The sequence below is a fragment of the Phyllobates terribilis genome, unplaced genomic scaffold (genome assembly GCF_046119375.1).
Source record: "Phyllobates terribilis strain yellow unplaced genomic scaffold, ASM4611937v1 Scaffold_4__5_contigs__length_816908805, whole genome shotgun sequence".
NCBI lineage: Eukaryota > Metazoa > Chordata > Amphibia > Anura > Dendrobatidae > Phyllobates > Phyllobates terribilis.
Window position 1 is genome coordinate 162,197,455 of NW_027362764.1, and position 22,718 is coordinate 162,220,172.

At 45.1% G+C, this 22,718-nt stretch overlaps 1 protein-coding gene across 2 annotated transcripts in view; it reads left to right on the forward strand.

Annotated features, from left to right (window-relative positions):
- Nucleotides 1-22,718, forward strand: part of PALS2 (protein associated with LIN7 2, MAGUK p55 family member) — a 170,369-nt gene that overhangs the window by 123,656 nt on the left and 23,995 nt on the right. For both annotated transcript variants that reach the window (XM_073677868.1, XM_073677869.1), the window contains exons 9-11: nucleotides 12,519-12,680; nucleotides 18,253-18,455; nucleotides 22,208-22,336. In XM_073677868.1, coding sequence (XP_073533969.1) covers nucleotides 12,519-12,680; nucleotides 18,253-18,455; nucleotides 22,208-22,336 — 494 coding nt within the window. The remainder of the gene's footprint in view (nucleotides 1-12,518; nucleotides 12,681-18,252; nucleotides 18,456-22,207; nucleotides 22,337-22,718) is intronic.

Genomic DNA, 22,718 nt, shown 5'->3' on the forward strand with positions numbered 1-22,718 from the left:
AAGAGCGACTGAATGTTGTCAAAATTTACACAAATCATTTTAGGGAAATGTTCTATGTACAGATGAAACCAAACTAGAGCTCTTTGGTAAGTGTTTATAGATGTTGCAATGTAGCCTATACAAAAAAGTGCAGCACCACCTGCGGGGGTCCCTGCGGTGGCTACTGGGTTGTGGGCGGGGTTACCCCCCGCGTCACACCCAGCATCCACAGCTCGCTTTCCCAACGAATGGGGAGAGGCAGAGTGCGCGGTGGATGCCAGGTGTGACGCAGGGGGGTACCCTGCCCACAGCCTGGCATCCACCTGGAACGCGGAAGACAAAGACCCCCGGCTGCTGCCAGCACTTGTCGTGACATCAGCGGATGTCAGAGCCGGCTACAGCCGGGGGTTATGTGATGTCTCTGAGCGGCCAGTGATAGCGCCGCTCACAGGCATAATCTGCAACATAAGGTATTTACAAAAAGTCTTAGGGGCCCAGGGGGATACATTGGGGGGGGGGGGTAATATAAAGTAGTGGACAACCCCTTTAAGATCTAGAGGACTCCTATGATCTTTTGGTGCTCGCTGTAGCTATACCTCGACTGGCAAATATATTGAATTACACGTTTGCTGTAGTCTTTTCATTGGGGGTCTGTTCAGCTACACTTTTACCTTCATTGATTGCTCATTGCTGTCTTATAAAACATTCATTGCTGTAGTGCAAATATGGCATTTGAGATCAGCCACGCTCTCCTGTAAAGCAGGGATGATAAACATTGCTGGAAGGAAGCGATCTGAATGGTTTAGTGACACTTGTAAAGTACAAAACACACATTATTAAGATTATGAGAATGTTTCCCCTTTGTAATATTTATCTATAAAGGTTGTAAAATTTTATCAGTTATTAGTCTCTAAAATGGATTAGTGAACTATATGCAGATCGAAGTTGTGTGGCTACTTTGCTCCCTCTGGGACTGGAGGCTTTGGATGTGTTAGAAGATCAGTGAAATGGGAGGATTATCAGAGCATTTTAGTGCGAATTTTGTGCTCCCAAGTGTAGGAAAATTAGGTTTAAGTCAATCTGAATGGAACCTACAGCAGAATAAACACCCACGGTGCATATCGAAAATGTACACAAGAATGCATAAGAAGGGAAAAAAATGAACTGTATTAAATTGGCCAGCAAAAAGTCCTGATCTTAATCCAAAAGAAAATCTTCTGAGAGGCCTGAAACCTGCTATTGGTTGAAGTAATCCTGCAAACATTCAAGAGCTTGAGAGAACTTTGGTGGAAGAAACTACCAGCAGACAGAAGAAGCTCACAGCTAATGAGACTGACCGGGCTGGAGGCAGGCCTGCCATGTAAAGGACTACACTTCCCATGGTTCATCTCCTCTCCCACAGACGTTTCTAGTATCCGCTGCCTGCATCTTCCTCTAATAGCAGGTATAAGTCAGTGCTGTAACTACTGTTTACACGCAACACAGCTCTGCTACTCTGAAAATGTTCTGCTCACTGAACACCATGCAATGTGCTGTCTAGCATGAGCAACACAATCCTCCAGAGACTAGGAGTGAGGGGAGAACCAAGGAGCAAGAGATTCAGTAGGCAAGTGATGTGAGACAGGAAGGGAGAGATATGTGCACAGGCTTTAATGTGTGCCTCACTATGGCGAGTGTTGGGAAAGGGTTAGGGAGTAGGGAGTCGCCAAGACTAATTTCCCTAAATTGAACTAAACACTCCCGCTTGTAAATGAACCTATGCAGTTATGACTGCACATTGCGGAATTGTAATGAAAGCTCTTCCCTACTATAGTCCTAAATAACCTTTTTCTTTTTTTTTCCTCTTTATTTTGAAGTCCTCTTTTTTTCTTTTTTTTTTTTTTTTTTTTTAGTCCTATTACGGTTGTGTTGTGTATATATGTGTAATGGCATAAAATCAGAAGTGTTAGGCTGTGTGCCCACTATGCGTTTAAGTGTTTTCGCAGCAGCAATTCCGCTGCAGAAACGCTTAAACGCTTGGTAGAAGGTCTGCAATGTTCCCCAATGATAATCCGCATGTGCTATGCACATGCTGCGGAAATTTCCTCTGCGGATTATCATTGCGGAAAAATCCGCAGCACTACCAATTATTTTGCGTAAACGCTGCGTTTTTGCCGCCATTGACTTTCATTGAATCGCTTAATATCCGCATGACTACATGTGCACATGCGGATATTAAGCGATTCAATGTGCGGATAGTACCCGGTCTGGAGAAGAGGAGACTCTCATTCAGAGCCGGGTACCATGGTACCTGTAAAAAAAATATATATATATATAATAAATATAATATATATATATATATATATATATATATATATATATATATATATATATATATATATATATATATATATATATATATTATAGAATTAAAATAAAAAAATACATTACTTACCTTCTGATGGCCCCCGGTCTTTTCTCCGCTGCGTCCGGTCTCTTCTATGGCTCGCGATGGTCTAAAAGGACCTGCCATGACGTCATTTACTTATGTGACTGGTCACGCGACCGCTGACGTCGGCGGTCGCGTGACCTTTCACATGACTAAATGACGTCATGGCAGGTCCTTTCACACCACTGCGAGCCGTAGGAGAGACTGGACGCAGCGGAGAAAAGACCGGGGGCCATCAGAAAGTAAGTATTATGTTGTTTTTTATTATTTTTTACCATTTTGAATCTTTTTTTCAACTATTAACTTGGTCACACTATATAAATCCATGCCGGTTGCATGGATTTATATAGTGTGACCACGTTGTCAAGCACTTTCCAAGTGATGCTAAAATCGCTTGGAAAGTGCTTGACAACCCGCATGCGGAAACGCAAGTGAAGAACGCTTCACATCTTCTTGTCCCTGGCAGCAAAAAAACGCCTGTAAAATCCGCATGGGTTTTTTCTGCCAGGGAGATGCAGAAACGCTCAGGAAAAATCTGGAGCATTCCTGCATCGTGGGCACTTAGGGATATCCGAACGCTTCGCTCAGAGTTTAAGGCTTTCTATGCACATGTTGTCATCATATGTGCTATTCTTGCCAATCGCACAATTTGGCCGCATCGGCAGGGTTCAGAGATGTGTCCACACATGGAAGACATCTTGTGTGTTTCTGGCTTCATTGCAACAATTTAGTGAGGTTGGAAAACAAACCCTCACAAGCCAATATGGGCTGCTGGCAGGCAACATGACTGAGAACAATCCTGGGTGATTCAGTAAAGATCATTTTCTGTTAGGGGAAAGTTTCCCTGTGCAAATTTGGATTAGTTGTTCCATGTTGCTACTTTTATCGTGAAACACGAGCTTTTGGCAGAACAAGAATTTGTCCAGCAGGTTATTGCTGGTGTTTGTCGTTTCCGAAAAATGTTTGTTCAGTAAAACTCTATAAATGGATTCAAAAAGATTACAAGCATAATTATAAATATCAAACTACCGACACTTCCAAACAGAAAAAGACAAGTGTGAACAGATGCAAGCGAACTATATGACTAACAAATTAAAGCTGCTCTCTGAAACGCTATAAAATGTAAATGTTGAATATATCAAATTGGAACTGCTTTACTGCTGTAGAAAACCTCTTATAAAATGAAGGTACTTGGCGCACAAGTTTTCTAATTCATGTGAGCCCAAAAGCCAGAGACAAGGTGTATCCCTTTGTTGGGACCCTAAACCTAACATGATGCCTTTTCTGGACTAAAAGCCTACAATTAGAGCTTGATCTTGATTTATTATTATATCCTTCCTTCCCATATATTTAAAAATGCCTTAAGTTGATGTGTGAGGCATCACGTTAGGTTTAGGGTCCCAACACCTTGTCTGTGGCTCTTGGGCTGATATGAATTGGCCAATTTGTGCACGAAGTACCTTCATTTTTTAACATGTTTTCTACAGGAGTAGTGCAGTTCCAATTTCGTATATTCAATGCTTACATATTATAGCATTTCAGAGTGCAGCTTTAATTTGTTAGTTAAGCATAATTATAGTGTTTCACAAGTTGCCAAACCACCTTCTATATTAAAAGGAGTTGACTGTGAGAGAGAAGCAAAACTGATATGGCCAGGTTACTCAGGCATCAGGTTACAGCTGAATATTGAAGTCTATGGAGGGTAGTGAGGCAGACTGATCATGCTGCTGCTTTCTAGTAAGTATTTGGCACCCCAGAGCTGGATTCACATTTGCACTGGTCAGTACTGCTGTATAATGTGCAGGAGAGCAGGAAATCTTCATGTGCTGTGTATGTAAGATATCATAGCAGCTGGTTGACACCCATTAGCTTAGAATCAACTAAGAATTAGAGCCTGCTGGGGGCATGGCCTAGCAGGGCATGTGAGAGGACATGTGTTGGAGCTCTCCCGCTGCACATACCAAATACAGGGCTGAACAGAGGCGCCGCCAAACACCTGAGATAGCTGCTCTGGTTCCCAAGATTGCGGTGAGCTCGAGGAACCCGCCGGAGGCTACATCCGAGATCCAGATGACTCGCTGGGGACAGAGGGGAATACCCGGACCCAAGATGATGCTGGATCAGCAGAGGAGGAGGCGGCCAAGGCAAGTGCTGCATACAGGAGGAAGATGGAGGTGATTTCCAGGCTGGGGAAGTTTGCCAGAGTGGAGGGAGCAGAGAGGCAGCAGCAGGGAGCTGGAGGTGAGGAGGCTGGAGGTGTAGAGGACACAGGGAAGTTGAACAGAGAGCAGTCCCAGGCACAGTACAGCCCCATTACTCAGCAGATCCCCATGCATGCTGATAATTCACAGGATAAGTGTGACACATCCCCCACTGCAGCAACCTCACAAGCCCCTGCACACAGTGAACAGCCTGTAGACTCATGTGAAGCGGCTGTGAATGAACCAACACTGAAGAATGTATTCTCAGTAGTGACCTTTTGCAAATCTGCACTCACAGCCCTGAACCTGCAGGTTGATGGCTTAAAGGGTGAAATGGCTAATTTCCGTACTGCCATGCAGAAAGCTCAGGAGAGGGCTGAGGCAGTGGAGGAGCGTGTAGGCAGTGCTGAACATCAGATTGCTGAACTGTTAAAAAGGGAGAAAAAAATATGTCCAGTGCATTTCAAGGCTGGAATTTAAAACAGACTATCTTGAAAACCGTTCCCGTAGGAACAATCTAAGAATAATTGGAGTGCCTGAAAAAGGTAGAAGGGAACAACCCCACATATTTTATCAAATCATGGCTGAAAACCAAAGTGGGAGGAGATAGCCTTACAAAATTGTTCGCAGTGGAGAGGGCTCATCAAGACCCTTTCCCCCAGGGTCGGCCCCGAAATCTATCCTGGCAAAAATCCTAAACTACCGGGACCGTGATCTCCTACTTAGAAGGGCCAGACACATGGTAGAATTAACTATTGATTGCAACCGGATATCTATATACCCGGACTATTCCCCTGCAGTTCAAAAGCTCAGAATGAAATTCGGGGAGGTCAAAAGGAAACTACGAGGACTGGGTTTGGCTTACTCTATGCTATATCCGGCCAAATTAAGGGTGGTGGCTCTGGGAGGGGTACACTTTTTTCAGACCCCTGAGGAGGCGACAATTTGACTGGATCAGAATGGCAAACGTATCAGAGCTGATGGGGCCCGTTGAAGAAGGCTCTGGTTGTTCGAGGGTTAATTGTTAAGATTGTAAAATTTGAATGGTTATAGAATAATTGTCCTTTGGTACTGCGGGAAGAAAATGTTTATCATGGTTGTGTTCGGTGCAACAGGCATTTTATTCTGTCATCGGTGGGCGGGAGAGACGAACAGGTGGAGAGTTAACTAGAAGAGCAGTAAAGTGTCCGAAATCTCAGACCTTAATAAATGCTAGGTTGTGGAAAGGTGTTCTTCTTTCTCGTATAGAGAGTGCTTTATAGGTATTAAAACAAAAGGTTGATAAAGTTCCTGTGGGGAAAGGGTTGGGGGAAGTTCGAGGGGTAGTTAAAGTTGAGTTTTAAAATGGGGAATCGGAGGGCGGTAGGTGTTAGAGAAGGGAGGGTACTGGGGGGGAGAAGAAATACTGATATCACTGACTATGATGGGAAGAAGAGTTAAAATTTTGAGCTGGAATGTTAGAGGCCTATCTAACAACACGAGACGAACAGCAATACTGCAATATACACGGCTCAAAAAAATAAAGGGAACACTTAAACAACAGAATATAACTCCAAGTAAATCAAACTTCTGTGAAATCAAACTGTCCACTTAGGAAGCAACACTGACGAGCAATTTCACATGCTGTTGTGCAAATGGAATAGACAATAGATGGAACTTATTGGCAATTATCAAGACACCCTCAATAAAGGAGTGGTTCTGCAGGTGGGGACCACAGACCACATCTCAGTACCAATGCTTTCTGCCTGATGTTTTGGTCACTTTTGAATGTTGGTTGTGCTCTCACACTCGTGGTAGCATGAGACAGACTCTACAACCCACAGAAGTTGCTCAGGTAGTGCTGCTCATCCAGGATGGCACATCAATGCGAGCTGTGGCAAGAAGGTTTGCTGTGTCTGCCAGCGTAGCGTCCAGAGACTGGAGGCGCTACCAGGAGACGTGGAGGGGGCCATAGGAGGGCAACAACCCAGCAGCAGGACCGCTACCTCCACCTTTGTGCAAGAAGGAACAGGAGGAGCACTTCCAGAGCCCTGCAAAATGACCTCCAGCTGGCCACAAATGTGCATGTGTCTGCACAAACTATTAGAAAGCGACTCCATGAGGGTGGTATGAGGGCCCGACTTCCACAGATGGGGATTGTGCTCACAGCCCAACACCGTGCAGGACGCTTGGCATTTGCCACAGAACACCAGGATTGGCAAAGTCGCCACTGGCTCCCTGTGCTCTTCACAGATGAAAGCAGGTTCACACTGAGCACATGTGACAGAGTCTGGAGATGCTGTGGAGAGCGATCTGCTGCCTGCAACATCCTTCAGCATGACCAGTTTGGCAGTGGGTCAGTAATGGTGTGTTGTGGCATTTCTTTGGAGGGCCGCACAGCCTTCCATGTGCTCGCCAGCGGTAGCCTGACTGCCATTAGGTACAGAGATGAGATCCTCAGACCCCTTGTGAGACCATATGCTGGTGCGGTTGGCCCTGGGTTCCTCCTAATGGAGGACAATGCCAGACCTCATGTGGCTGGAGTGTGTCAGCAGTTCCTGCAAGATGAAGGCATTGAAGCTATGGACTGGCCCACCCGTTCCCCAGACCTGAATCCGATTGAGCACATCTGGGACATCATGTCTCGCTCCATCCACCTACGTCACATGGCACCACAGACTGTCCAGGAGTTGGTAGATGCTTTAGTCCAAGTCTGGGAGGAGATCCCACAGGAGACCATCCTCAACCTCATCAGGAGCATGCTCAGGCATTGTAGGGAGGTCATACAGACACGTGGAGGCCACACACAATACTGAGCCTCATTTTGACTTGTTTTAAGGACATTACATCAAAGTTGGATCAGGCTATAGTGTGTTTTTCCACTTTAATTTTGAGGGTGACTTCAAATCCAGGCCTCCATTGATTAATAAATTTGATTTCCATTGATGATTTTTGTGTGATTTTGTTGTCAGCACATTCAACTTTGTACAGAACAAATTATTCAATGAGAATATTTCATTCAGATCTAGGATGTGTTGTTTGAGTGTTCCCTTTATTTTTTTGAGCGGTGTATTATGCAACAGAGGCCCTCGGTGATATGCCTTCAGGAAACACACCTGATTAGTGAAAAAATAGCTGTGCTACAGAAGAGATGGGTGAGGAATGCGTATTACTCGACACACTCAGCCTACTCTAGAGGGGTGTCAATACTGGTACACTCAAGCACGCCGTTTGTAGAGGTGTCGATAAACAAAGATGGTCAATATGTATTTGTAGTGTGTAAGATTTTCAATAGACTATTATGCATTGTGTCTGTATATATCCCTCCGCCATACTCGGGGGAGGGGATGCAGGAAATTATAGAAATATCGGGTAGATGGGTAGGGGTTTCTATGCTTTATAGTGGGTGATGTAAACAATATTGTCAATGACCACTGGGATAAGGGAAGACATGCCATGTTGAGGAATGAGGGGAATGAGACAGCATTTGGTAACTATTTAAAGGAAGTAGCCTTGACAGATCTATGGCGGGTACGAAATGTGGATAAGTACTGCTACTCCTTCTATTCGGCCACATATGGCTCTTTGTCCCGTATAGACGTAGCCCTGGGAAATGAATGGATGGATAATTTGGTACAGGAGGTGGAGTATTTACCAAGAGTGGTGTCGAACCACAGTCTGCTAGTGGTGCTACCACAAATTGAGGACAAGCGGAGTAAATTGGGGTTGGGATGGAAGATTCATCCTTTTTGGCTGCACCTCCTAGACATGGGGAAGATTGATTGGTGATGAGGTCACTGAATTTTTTAGGTTTAACGAGAGTAGTGCAGAGCAACACATTGTTTGGCACACTATGAAGGCGTATTTAAGGGGGATTTTGTTCAGAGACATATCAAGGCACAAGGCTATGTGCCCACATTGCAGAAATGAAGCAGAAAATTTCTGCTTCATTTCTGCGTGTCCTTCCCCGGAAAAACGCTTGCGTAATTCGACAAGTGTTTTTCGCGCGTTTATGATGCGTTTGGAACATGCGGAATTGCCTTGCGTTTTTTATTGCATTGACAAGGCAATTCCGCATGCGTAAACGCAAAATTAATGAACATGCTGCGGATTTTTGAGCGCATCAAAAACGCTGTGGAAAAATCCGCAGCATGGGCATTGAAATTGCGGCTTCTCATTGGGGACCATGGGGGACGGATTACCAAGCGTTTACGCTGCTTAAATTCCGCTGCATAAACGCTTGTAAAACGCTACGTGGGCACGCAGCCTTAGACTACATCCAGAAACAAGGATATAGTGGTAATGGAAGAATTGAGGGCAGCGGAGGGAGCGCTGAGTAACCAGAATTCACAGGACACGCAAAACCGCATGAAGGCTGCTCAGGAAGAGGTAAATAAACTACATTTGCACAAGGCAGAAAGGTTGAGGGCATTTAAAAAAAAAAAAAGCTTTCTATGCAGAGGTGGCCCAGTGGTGGCTTCTGCGCAGCGGACTCGGCACATGTATATGCATTAAAACAAGAGAATGGCAGTGTAGTTACTCAGGGGGAGCAAATTTTGGAAGTCTTTAGGGGATTTTACAGTAAGTTATACTCCTCGCAGTCGGAGCAGGTGGAAGGGGAGATTGCTTTCCTAGGGGAGGCCAACCTACCTAAGTTAAAAGGGTATTCCCATCTCCAAGATTCTATCCCAATATGTAGTAGGTGTAATAATAATAATATTTGCAAATACCTCCAATTAGAAATGTATATTTTTTCTGATTCGCTATCTCTCTTACCTCATGTGCAGGCATCGTAGGACCTTAGGTATCCATGGTTATCTCCACTGATATAGTAAGTTAGTTATGTAGTTGGTAGTGGTTGTAACCATGGATACCTAAGGTCCTGTATTGCCTGCACATGAGGTAAGAGAGATAGCGAATCAAAAATACTATACTACATTTCTAATTGGAGATATTTGCTAATATTATTATTATTACACCTACTACATATGGAGATGGGAATACCCCTTTAAGCATCGAAGACAGAGAACAGCTAGATGAACCGCTTTCAGCGGAGGAATTGGGAGAGCCTTTGGCATCCAGGGCGCCGGGGGCAGACGGCATCCCAGCTGAAGTATACAAAAACCTCAATGAGGAAATAACTAAATTGTTAGGGGTATTTGATGAAGCGTTGAAGAGGGGAGTGTTACCCGCATCTAGGAGGGAGGCCATTGTTGTGTTCATTCCCAAAGCTGAAAAAGATCCACAGCTGCCAGAGTCATATAGACCAATATCACTTTTGACTGCAGATATCAAAATACTGGCCAAGGCTCTGGCAAACAGACTAATCCAGATAATAGACAAGGTAGTCCACTCGGACCAATCTGGCTTCATGCCAAATAAATCCACTGCTGTCAATTTAAGGAGGCTCTACTTGAACATGCAATTTCCAGCTGAAAATGCGGGTAAGAGAGTGGTGGTATCTCTAGATGCACATAAAGCCTTTAACAGTGTGGAATGGAACTACCTGTGGTCGGTGCGGAGTCGCTTTGGGTTCGGGCCAGTGTTTACCTCATGGGTAAAACTGCTGTACTCCTCTCCAACAGCCAGAATTAAAGTGAATAACAAACTGTCAGAAAGCTTCCCTCTGTTTAGAGGTATGAGACAGGGGTGTCTGTTGTCCCAGCTGCTATTTGCCCTAGCTGTGGAGCCATTAGCTGCCAAAATAAGAAGATCGCAGGAGGTGAAGGGGTTTGTATATGGGAAAACAGAGGAGAAGATAGCTTTATATGCCGACGATATTCTGCTATTTTTGGAAAATCCCGGGGAAGCCTTGAGAAATGTAGTGATACTAATTGAGGGATTTGGACAGATATTGGGACTACTCATTAACTGGGATAAGTCGTGTGTACTGCCGATAGATGGAAAGGGTGACTGTACCGGGGAGGTGGAACTATTCACCAAATTAAAGGTGGTCCAACAATTTAAGTACTTGGGATTCGTATAGCTCTTCCATTGACGACATTTGAGGAGCTTAATATATGCCCTTTATTACAAAGACTGCGCACTATAATCACAGCGTGGAATAAGTTACATTTATCAGTGGTGGGCATAGTGAGCCTCCTCAAAATGATTGTGATGCCGCAACTGTTATATGTGCTGCATAATTCCCCCATCTGGATCCCAATGAGCAGGTTCTGCAGGATAAAATCACTATTTGGAGAATTAGTGTGGGGGGTAAGAAGAGTCCTAGACTTAAACAGGAAACACTGCAGAGAGCGAAAGAGGAGGGAGGCCTAGCGCTCCCTAATCCCTGGTTATACTTTCTTTCTGCACAAAGCCAACACCTCAATGGCTGGGGGGAGACTATGGGGAAGGGACAGGTACCTGTCAGTTTGGAGCACTTAATTAAGATTTCGCCATTAAGTATGGGACTGGAGGCGGGAATCTTCAAGAAATGGGGATCGCATTACCATACCATAAATCTAATACCTAAGATGTGGCAGAAAATCAAGCAGATTAGGGGGGTAACTCACTTCACTAAGTTTTCACCTATCTGGGATAACATCTATTTTCAGGAGTTGAGTAATATGTAGGGGTTTGGTGAGTGGAAAAAAATGGGTATTGGCCTGATCTACAAGTTGATTTACAGAGGGAAGCTTAAATCATATGACATGTTGCAGGAAGAATTTCAATTCCCAAGGCTAAACCTCTTTCAATATAGGCAGGTTCAGCACGCATTTCAGACCCAAAGCAGAAGAGGGCCTATTGGAATACAAATAGATCTGATGTTAGATTTTATACTTAAAAACAGAGGAACAAAAGGGGCAATATCTGAAGTGTAGAGACATGCCGCACGCCTTTCTTGGAGGACACCCTATCAAAGCTAGGAGGAAGTGGGCGACACATTTGGGAGAGATAAACGACAATAGGTGGGAGTCTATTCTAGAATATATACCCAAGTTATCCATGAGTGAGCCTGGGAGAATGTCACAGCTGTATGTGATCCACAGGGCGTATAGAACCCCTGATATGTTATTTAAAGCAGGGTTGAAGTCTAACTCTGACTGCCCAAGGTGCTCGCAATCTCAGGCAAACATACTGCATATGCTTTGGCATTGTCCTAGATTGTCCTCCTTTTGGATCGTAGTGTTGCACCGTATTGGAATGGTGTATAGGTGTATTGTCCCTAGGGACCCACTGACATGTATATTAGGGTACGTTGAGGAAATAAAAACAGACAACATGACCAAAATAGCAATTTCGAGATTATTGTTTGCCAGAAAATTGATTGCAAAATATTGGATTAGAGAGGAGCCCCCGTCCAGACGCGAATTCATTGCCCAAACGAACTATATAATTCAACTTGAAAAAAGTATTTACACCAAGAGGAATAAGCAGGAATACTTCCATAAATTATGGCAGCCATGCTTGGATAGGATTAATTAGAGTGCACCTATATATACTACTCTAGAATAAAACTCTTTGTAAACTGCTTGGTGGAGTGGAGAGGGAAGAAGGAAAGAAGAAAAGGGGAAGAGAAGGAAAGGGAGTAGTAAAAGGAAAGAAGGGGGGAATAAAATAAAAAAAAAAGAGAAAGGTCTCCATGGGGATGGGGTTAAGGGGAGGGGGGGGCTTACTGTAATATTGTAAAACGAGTATTGTCATGTAATATCTGTTCCAAGTTTTGGTATGTTTAATAAAAATGTATCTGATTAAAAAAAACAACGAACTTATGAAAATGTGAGATGCAAATCCACACACGACGCTCTGAAAAGCTTCCTGACACAGGTACACTTTAAGACTGAGGCATAATGATGAAACACCTCTGTTCAGGAGATCTATTTTTAATATTGGTGTGAGCGATAGTAAATGCCATACGGTTTTTATTTTAGGTTATATATATGATTAATTTTGTAACTTTTCACTCTTTTTTTTTTTTTTTTTTATAGAATTTGACCGGCATGAGATTCAGATATATGAAGAGGTAGCGCGTATGCCCCCATTCCAGAGAAAGACTCTTGTTTTAATTGGAGCACAAGGAGTGGGCCGAAGAAGCTTGAAAAACCGATTGATAGTCATGAATCCCACCCAGTTTGGGACGACTGTTCCCTGTAAGTTGTAAATCTTTGTTGTGACTGACCACTGTGAACACCTGAATATTATCTAGTATCCCACTGCAGCGATCGATCTATAGTAGGGATGTCAAACTCAAACATACAGAGGGCCAAAATGAAAAATTTGGACAAAGTCGCTGGCCAACGAGTATACAGTATAATGGGCCCCACATGGTCCTCAATACAGAATAATGGCCCCACATGGTCCTCTGTACAGAATAATGGGCCCCACAGAGTCCTCCATACAGAATAATGGGGCATCCCATAGTCCTCCATACAGAATAATGGGACATCCCATAGTCCTCCATAAAGAATAATGGGGCACCCAAAAAGTCGTCCATACAGTATTATAAGCACCACATAGTCCTCCATACAGAATAATGGGCCCCCATAGTCCTCCATACAGAATAATGCACCCCCATAGTCCTCCATACAGAATAATGGACCCCACATAGTCTTCCATAAAGAATAATGGGTCCCACATGGTCCTCCATACAGAATAATGGGCCCCACATGGTCCTCCATACAGAATAATGGGCCCCACATGGTCCTCCATACAGAATAATGGGCCCCACATGGTCCTCCATACGGAATAATGGGTCCCACATGGTCCTCCATACAGAAGAATGGACCTCACATAGTCCTCCATACAGAAGAATGGACCCCACATGGTCCTCAATACAGAATAATGGCCCCACATGGTCCTCTGTACAGAATAATGGGCCCCACAGAGTCCTCCATACAGAATAATGGGGCATCCCATAGTCCTCCATACAGAATAATGGGGCACCCAAAAAGTCTTCCATACAGTATTATAAGCACCACATAGTCCTCCATACAGAATAATGGGCCCCACATGGTCCTCCATACAGAATAATGGGCCCCACATGGTCCTCCATACAGAATAATGGGCCCCACATGGTCCTCCATACAGAATAATGGGTCCCACATGGTCCTCCATACAGAAGAATGGACCCCACATAGTCCTCCGTACAGAAGAATGGACCCCACATGGTCCTCAATACAGAATAATGGCCCCACATGGTCCTCTGTACAGAATAATGGGCCCCACAGAGTCCTCCATACAGAATAATGGGGCATCCCATAGTCCTCCATACAGAATAATGGGGCACCCAAAAAGTCTTCCATACAGTATTATAAGCACCACATAGTCCTCCATACAGAATAATGGGCCCCCATAGTCCTCCATACAGAATAATGCACCCCCATAGTCCTCCATACAGAATAATGGACCCCACATAGTCTTCCATAAAGAATAATGGGTCCGACATGGTCCTCCATACAGAATAATGGGCCCCACATGGTCCTCCATACGGAATAATGGGCCCCACATGGTCCTCCATACGGAATAATGGGTCCCACATGGTCCTTCATACAGAATAATGGGTCCCACATGGTCCTCCATACAGAATAATGGGTCCCACATGGTCCTCCATACAGAAGAATGGACCCCACATGGTCCTCCATACAGAAGAATGGGCCCCACATAGTCCTCCATACAGAAGAATGGGCCCCACATAGTCCTCCATGCAGAAGAATGGGCCCCACATAGTCCTCCATACAGAAGAATGGGCCCCACATAGTCCTCCATACAGAAGACTGGGCCCCACATAGTCCTCCATACAGAAGACTGGGCCCCACATAGTCCTCCATACAGAAGACTGGGCCCCACATAGTCCTCCATACAGAAGACTGGGCCCCACATAGTCCTCCATACAGAAGACTGGGCCCCACATAGTCCTCCATACAGAAGACTGGGCCCCACATAGTCCTCCATACAGAAGACTGGGCCCCACATAGTCCTCCATACAGAAGACTGGGCCCCACATAGTCCTCCATACAGAAGACTGGGCCCCACATAGTCCTCCATACAGAAGACTGGGCCCCACATAGTCCTCCATACAGAAGACTGGGCCCCACATAGTCCTCCATACAGAAGACTGGGCCCCACATAGTCCTCCATACAGAAGACTGGGCCCCACATAGTCCTCCATACAGAAGACTGGGCCCCACATAGTCCTCCATACAGAAGACTGGGCCCCACATAGTCCTCCATACCGAAGACTGGGCCCCACATAGTCCTCCATACCGGAGACTGGGCCCCACATAGTCCTCCATACCGGAGACTGGGCCCCACATAGTCCTCCATACCGGAGACTGGGCCCCACATAGTCCTCCATACCGGAGACTGGGCCCCACATAGTCCTCCATACCGGAGACTGGGCCCCACATAGTCCTCCATACCGGAGACTGGGCCCCACATAGTCCTCCATACCGGAGACTGGGCCCCACATAGTCCTCCATACCGGAGACTGGGCCCCACATAGTCCTCCATACCGGAGACTGGGCCCCACATAGTCCTCCATACCGGAGACTGGGCCCCACATAGTCCTCCATACCGGAGACTGGGCCCCACATAGTCCTCCATACCGGAGACTGGGCCCCACATAGTCCTCCATACCGGAGACTGGGCCCCACATAGTCCTCCATACCGGAGACTGGGCCCCACATAGTCCTCCATACCGGAGACTGGGCCCCACATAGTCCTCCATACCGGAGACTGGGCCCCACATAGTCCTCCATACCGGAGACTGGGCCCCACATAGTCCTCCATACCGGAGACTGGGCCCCACATAGTCCTCCATACCGGAGACTGGGCCCCACATAGTCCTCCATACCGGAGACTGGGCCCCACATAGTCCTCCATACCGGAGACTGGGCCCCACATAGTCCTCCATACCGGAGACTGGGCCCCACATAGTCCTCCATACCGGAGACTGGGCCCCACATAGTCCTCCATACCGGAGACTGGGCCCCACATAGTCCTCCATACCGGAGACTGGGCCCCACATAGTCCTCCATACCGGAGACTGGGCCCCACATAGTCCTCCATACCGGAGACTGGGCCCCACATAGTCCTCCATACCGGAGACTGGGCCCCACATAGTCCTCCATACCGGAGACTGGGCCCCACATAGTCCTCCATACCGGAGACTGGGCCCCACATAGTCCTCCATACCGGAGACTGGGCCCCACATAGTCCTCCATACCGGAGACTGGGCCCCACATAGTCCTCCATACCGGAGACTGGGCCCCACATAGTCCTCCATACCGGAGACTGGGCCCCACATAGTCCTCCATACCGGAGACTGGGCCCCACATAGTCCTCCATACCGGAGACTGGGCCCCACATAGTCCTCCATACCGGAGACTGGGCCCCACATAGTCCTCCATACCGGAGACTGGGCCCCACATAGTCCTCCATACCGGAGACTGGGCCCCACATAGTCCTCCATACCGGAGACTGGGCCCCACATAGTCCTCCATACCGGAGACTGGGCCCCACATAGTCCTCCATACCGGAGACTGGGCCCCACATAGTCCTCCATACCGGAGACTGGGCCCCACATAGTCCTCCATACCGGAGACTGGGCCCCACATAGTCCTCCATACCGGAGACTGGGCCCCACATAGTCCTCCATACCGGAGACTGGGCCCCACATAGTCCTCCATACCGGAGACTGGGCCCCACATAGTCCTCCATACCGGAGACTGGGCCCCACATAGTCCTCCATACCGGAGACTGGGCCCCACATAGTCCTCCATACCGGAGACTGGGCCCCACATAGTCCTCCATACCGGAGACTGGGCCCCACATAGTCCTCCATACCGGAGACTGGGCCCCACATAGTCCTCCATACCGGAGACTGGGCCCCACATAGTCCTCCATACCGGAGACTGGGCCCCACATAGTCCTCCATACCGGAGACTGGGCCCCACATAGTCCTCCATACCGGAGACTGGGCCCCACATAGGGGTGGTGGTTTTGGTGTCGCGGGCCAAGTAAAACCACCCTGCGGGCCTGATTTGGCCCACGGGCCAGAGTTTGACATGTGTGATCTGTAGTGTTTTGTAAAATCAACTTTGCGTAACCACAAATTGATGCACACGTCAATAGCATGCAATGCCTTTAATATTGTAAATACAGCTTGTACATATTCCTCTTTAGTACATTAAAAATATTTTAACCACCAACATATTCACCTTAGTAATAAAGAAAAATAGACTGGCACTACAAATAAATAATGCAGGGTTTTGTGACATACATCAAAAAGAGTAATTGGAATGGGTAGGGGAGAGATGGGTGTATATCGGGCACCAATAACCCAAAATAAGGCAATAAAATCAGGAATGTCCAAAAAAGTGAGAAGACACTTTATTAATACCAAAACATGCACCGGAATAAGTATAAGCCATACAGGGGAAAGTACTGTAAGGTTTCTCCCCTCTCCCCAGGATTGTTACTGCATTCCGCTCTTATCCCCTCTCCTCAGTGGTTTCTCCCATCTCCCTCCTCTCCTCGGTGGTTTCTCCCATCTCCCCCCCTCCCCCCTCTCCTCGGTGGTTTCTCCCATCTCCCCCCCTCCCCCCTCTCCTCGGTGGTTTCTCCCATCTCCCCCCCCCTCCCCCCTCTCCTCGGTGGTTTCTCCCATCCCCCCCCTCCCCCCTCTCCTCGGTGGTTTCTCCCATCTCCCCCTCCCCCCTCTCGGTGGTTTCTCCCATCCCCCCCCCCCCCCCTCCCTCCTCTCCTTGGTGGTTTCTCCCATCTCCCTCCTCCCTCCTCTCCTCTGTGGTTTCTCCCATCTCCCTCCCCCCTCTCCTCGGTGGTTTCTCCCATCTCCCTCCCCCCTCTCCTCGGTGGTTTCTCCCATCTCCCTCCCCCCTCTCCTCGTTGGTTTCTCCCATCTCCCCCCCCCCCCCTCCCCCCTCTCCTCGGTGGTTTCTCCCATCTCTCCCCCCTCTCCTCTGTGGTTTCTCCCATCCCCCCCCCCCCTCCTCGGTGGTTTCTCCCGACATACCTGACCCTGACCACCTCTTCTTTATTGCTCACTGATATGGACACTGTGCAGCCGCTTTGCACACACAGGGAAACCTCCTGTCACTGGCGTCAAAGAGGAGGACCTGGAAGTGGTGAGGGAGGAGCTTAACAGCTAATCACACACACGCTCCATGCAACGCTGTGTTTAAACATCCTGCATGTGTACGTGGCTGTGTTCACAAAGTTTTTTTTTATTAAAAAAGGCTAAACGGAGATTCGGGGCAGTGCACCCCGTATCTAAGTGCCTAGCGACGCACCTGACTGACACTGTCCCTGGGGTCTGGTGAGCAGAAGCAACAGAGGTTTTGACTATTAGATGTAATGGGAAATGGAAAGGATCAGAAAATCCTGCCATACGTGGTTCTTCTAAATGTACGAAACCCAGCCGCAAGCAAGAGACCTCTGGGAACCCCAATGTGTCCAGTATTATGAGTTTGCTGCAGTCATTCAGCCTACTTTATTTTATATAGGCAGAAAAACGCTGTTGGTTCTGCTAGAAGTACCTAATATTCTCCTTCAATTTGCAAAGATAATGACTAACATCCTCAGAGTGTTGTCAAGGCTGACACTCATTGCTTTGAATATCACTTGCTTTCTTGTTTTTCTGCAGCAAACCTATAGAATATAAACCTTGTATCCTTTTCTTTTTTATTGATATATTCTGTACAGTCACTTCACGCAAGCCACGGGAAGATGAAAAAGATGGGCATGCATACAGATTTGTGTCCAGATGTGAAATGGAGGCCGATGTAAAAGCTGGCAGATACTTGGAACATGGAGAGTACGAAGGGAATTTGTACGGCACCAAAATTGATTCTATTCATGAAGTCGTAATGGCTGGACGGACTTGTATATTAGATGTAAACCCTCAGGTATTGGGTCATACTTTAATTTGTTTCCTGCATGTACCTATAGATTTCTATAGGCCTGATGTGGTGTTTTTAGCATACTTTGTCATGTTTACAAGCTACATTGTTTTCTAATATAGGTTTTGTATAGAACGTCAGCTATTCAGCTCTACAATGAGTTTCTGTCCTAATACAGGTTTCATGCCGAGATATAAAAGCAAGGGAACAGTCTTTTCCAAAGCAAACAGTAAATTTTTCTTTTTCCAGTGTGGGTTAGAAATTAAATAGTGAGTTTTTATTATATAAACAGGCAAGTCAGACTTATGCGTGAAATTTGATTTTCCATTCTAATGCAGGTTTTGAACTTTTTTTTTTCTATGTCCAAATTTATAGTTGTTCTTCTAAATTCTTAGTCACTTTCCTGATCCTGGCAATTGTTTTGTTATATTAAGGTGATGCTTTATGTCGTTTTGTTTTCCATACGTCTTCTTTGAATTCCAAGTGATAAAGAAAACTTAACTTGCTGTTAAATGCATTTACTTCACTTGTAGAGGGCCTCGTTTTACTATACATTATAAGTTGTTCTCCCGAAAAGTAATTAAATCCAAGGGCTCTTATTATTTATGCACAGTCATGGCCAAAAGTGTTGGCACTCTTGAAATTGTTCCAGAAAATGAAGTATTTCTCCCAGAAAATTATTGCAATTACACATTTTTTGTTATACATATGTTAATTTCCTTTGTGTGTATTGGAATAACACAAAAAAACTGAGAAAAAAAAAGGCAAATTGTACATAATTTCACACACAACTCCAAAAAGGTGTGGACAAAATTGTTGGCACCTTTCCAAAATTGTGGGTAATTTGACTTAAGTGTGCCACACTAAGCATGGGGAAGAGAACTGTCTGAGGACTTGAGAACCAAAATTGTTTAACAATATCAACAATCTCAAGGTTACACGTCCAACTCCAGAGATCTTGATGTTCGTTTGTTCACGGTGCGCAACATAATCAAGAAGTTTACGGCGCATGGCACTGTAGCTAATCTCCCTGGATGTGGACGGCAGAGAAAAATTGATGAAACGTTGCAACGCAGGATAGTCTGGATGGTGGCTAAACAGCCCCAATCAAGATCCAAAGAAATTCATTCTGTCGTGCAGTCTCAGGGTGCATCAGTGTCAGAGCAAGCTATCCATCGACAATTGAATGAAATGAAACGCAATGACAGGAGACCCAGGAGGACCCCACTGCTGACACCAAGACATAGACTGCAGTTTGCCAAAATTATGTCCAAATTTTTATTTTTTTTTTGTGTTCCAATCAGGGCTGAGTCGGTGTCCATTTTGGTGGAGTCAGTATGAATTGGAACAACTCCTAAAATATATAATAAATTGGTTTCAATAGTTCAATGCAGGATGTGCTGTAAATGTTTTCATAAGAATTTGGGAAAGTTATGAAATGTCCTATAAATTTCTATTTTATTCCTAATCTAAGGATCTCTGCTTTTAGTTGAGATGAATCTGTGCTGCCCTTTATGTACATGCTCAGTAGTGAGGCAGGGCTGTGGAGTTGGGAGTCAGGGTAATTGAGGAGTCGCAGTCAGAGGTTTGACTTACTGACTCCACAGCCATGGTTCCAATACACACAAAGGAAATAAACGTGTAATTGCAAAAATTTTCTGGGAGAAATACTTCATCTTCTGCAACACTTTCAAGAGGGCCAACACTTTCGACCATGACTGTATATAACTGTACACAAGGGTCCTAGCTATATAAGACCTATGGAAACTTTTATAGAATACATTTTTTCAGGGCTTGTATTCACCTAAATCTGACTGACCATTGTGATTGCAAGGTCAGACATTCAATATTTCTAGAGATGTTACTTGAGGCCTAATCATCTAACTTTAACCCCTTTACGACCTATGATGTATCTATAGTAGACCCCTGTGCTTGTCGCAGCCGATCTACTATGCGCGCCACCCAGTGGCTGGCGTTCATAACAGATGAGCATTTCTGCTACACATAGCAGGGCTGGAGCTCTGCTACGTGTAGCACAAGCAATCAGAAGATTGCAGCGTCAAGTCTTCTATGGAAATGCAATAACAGGTGATCAAAACACTGTATTTTTTGTCAGCTCGACACGTAAAAAATAGGTCCTCACCCAGCCCCAGATCCTGAAAAATGGAGACGCTACGGATTACGGATCTCTGAAAATAGCGCTTTTTTTTTTTTTTTTTTTTTTTTTTTTTTATACAAACTTTGGATTTTTTTTCACCACTTAAACTATACTTGTTTGATATCTAAATACTCCTAATGACCTGGAGAATCATAATGTCAGGTCAGTTTTACCATTTAGTCAACATGGTAAAAAAATTTCACCGAACTTGGAATTTTTTTTCTCCGTTTTCCAGTACACTATATGGTAAAACCAATGGTGTCATTCAAAAGTACAACTTGTACTGCAAAAAAACAAGCCCTCACATGGCCATATTGACTGAAAAATAAAAAAAAAAGTTATGGCTCTGGGAAGAAAAGGACCAAAAAACGAAAACCAAAAATGGAAATCCCCAAGGTGGTGAAGGGGTTAAAACAAGTTGTTTCTGTCATCCTTTGCTCTTGCAGAAATATTTATATTCAGGGAGAGTCTAGAAAGAGAGGCAGCAACCAAATGGTTATCATTGCCACATTACTGGTATGGAGGAGCGATTAACTCCTCCCAGGTCACTAGTTTTACTAGCTTGCTAGCTTACATTATATTATACACTATCTTTTTCCTCCCCTGTCCTTGTTAGTACACTACACTGTTCATACTGTGGTGCTTGAAAGTTTGTGAACCCCTCAGAATGTTCCACTTTTCTGCATAAATTTGACCAAAATCTACATCAAATTTTCATACGGTCCTAAAAGTAAAGGCAGAGCCAAATCAAACAAATGAGTTAAAAAAAACCTGCTTTTTTTGCCATTCACAGGCATGGTGGTATAAGAGAATTTTCCCTTCTGCAAAGTCTAATATTTTGCAGAGATGTAGGAAATCCTGAAGGGTTGATAATTTTTCATGCACTACAGTACCTCTCTCACAGCAGAGGCAGAGTGCTGGATTCAGTCCGTGCCAGTGCAGCTGTAATAGCAGGACTTAATTAAAGGGACTGTCAGCACATGACTGCTCAAACCAAGCACAGGCATCATGGTGGAGCCAAACGTTTAAATTCACCTTCCCACCTGCTTGGTTTCCATCAATCCATCTTCGCCCATCTCTTGCTTTATAAAGCCAGAACTGTCAATCAAAGATGGAGGGAAAACAAGCAGGTGAGAAGGTGTATATAAATGGTTGACCCCGCCATGAAGCACTGAGCTCCTGTGCTTTGTTTGAGTAGTCATCCTGTGCTGACAGTCCCTTTATCTTTTTCTTGCATTACGGGTAAGTTATTAGTTATTTTAATGCTCCTTTTGTTGCAATCTACCCATCTCACAGCAGGGAGGAAGTGAAGGACCATAGTAGTTTATTCTCACCTACTCACCTACTCCTCAGTAAGTAACAGACAATCAGGGTCTCTTCCTACATTATGCTGTGCTCAGATTAGGTAGCAAAATCCTGGTGACCGATTCCCTTTATTGAGATACTTTGCATCCATTTCTTAGAGCTGCTCTAATTTGTACATGTTATTTCTACCACATCATGTTGCCTTCGTATTCCTGGCACAGGCAACTTGTAATTTCTTAGTTATTACTTGTTTCTTATCAGCATATTTATCTTCATAATTTGTGCTTTGCTACAGGCTTTAAAAGTCCTAAGGACGTCTGAGTTCATGCCATATGTAGTCTTTATTGCTGCTCCAGAGCTAGATACACTACGTGCCATGCATAAAGCTGTTGTAGATGCTGGAATTACCACAAAGCTTCTCACTGTAAGTGCATTTTGTTTGGTTAATAAAAAAAAAAAATGAAAAACCTATTGTCAGATAATGGAATCGGTTCCACTATTGCATTTACCTGATTTATTTGGTTTATAACATCATTTAAATCTTTTTTATTTTTTTATATACTTCTAGTGGATAAAAAGGTCCCCACTAAAAGTGACGTTGCACCTACAGTGCCGGCAAAAAAAAGTTCAATGAAACCACAAAATCTTAATATTCAAGTGGATTCAAGTGTTTTATTGTGGATATTTTATTACAATTAGTATTTTGTCATGTCACCCTTACATTTTATCACCATCTGCAGTCGTTTAGGCATGGACTCAGCAAGGCTGGCTAAGTATGTGGAGTCCATGTTTACCCACAGTGTCTT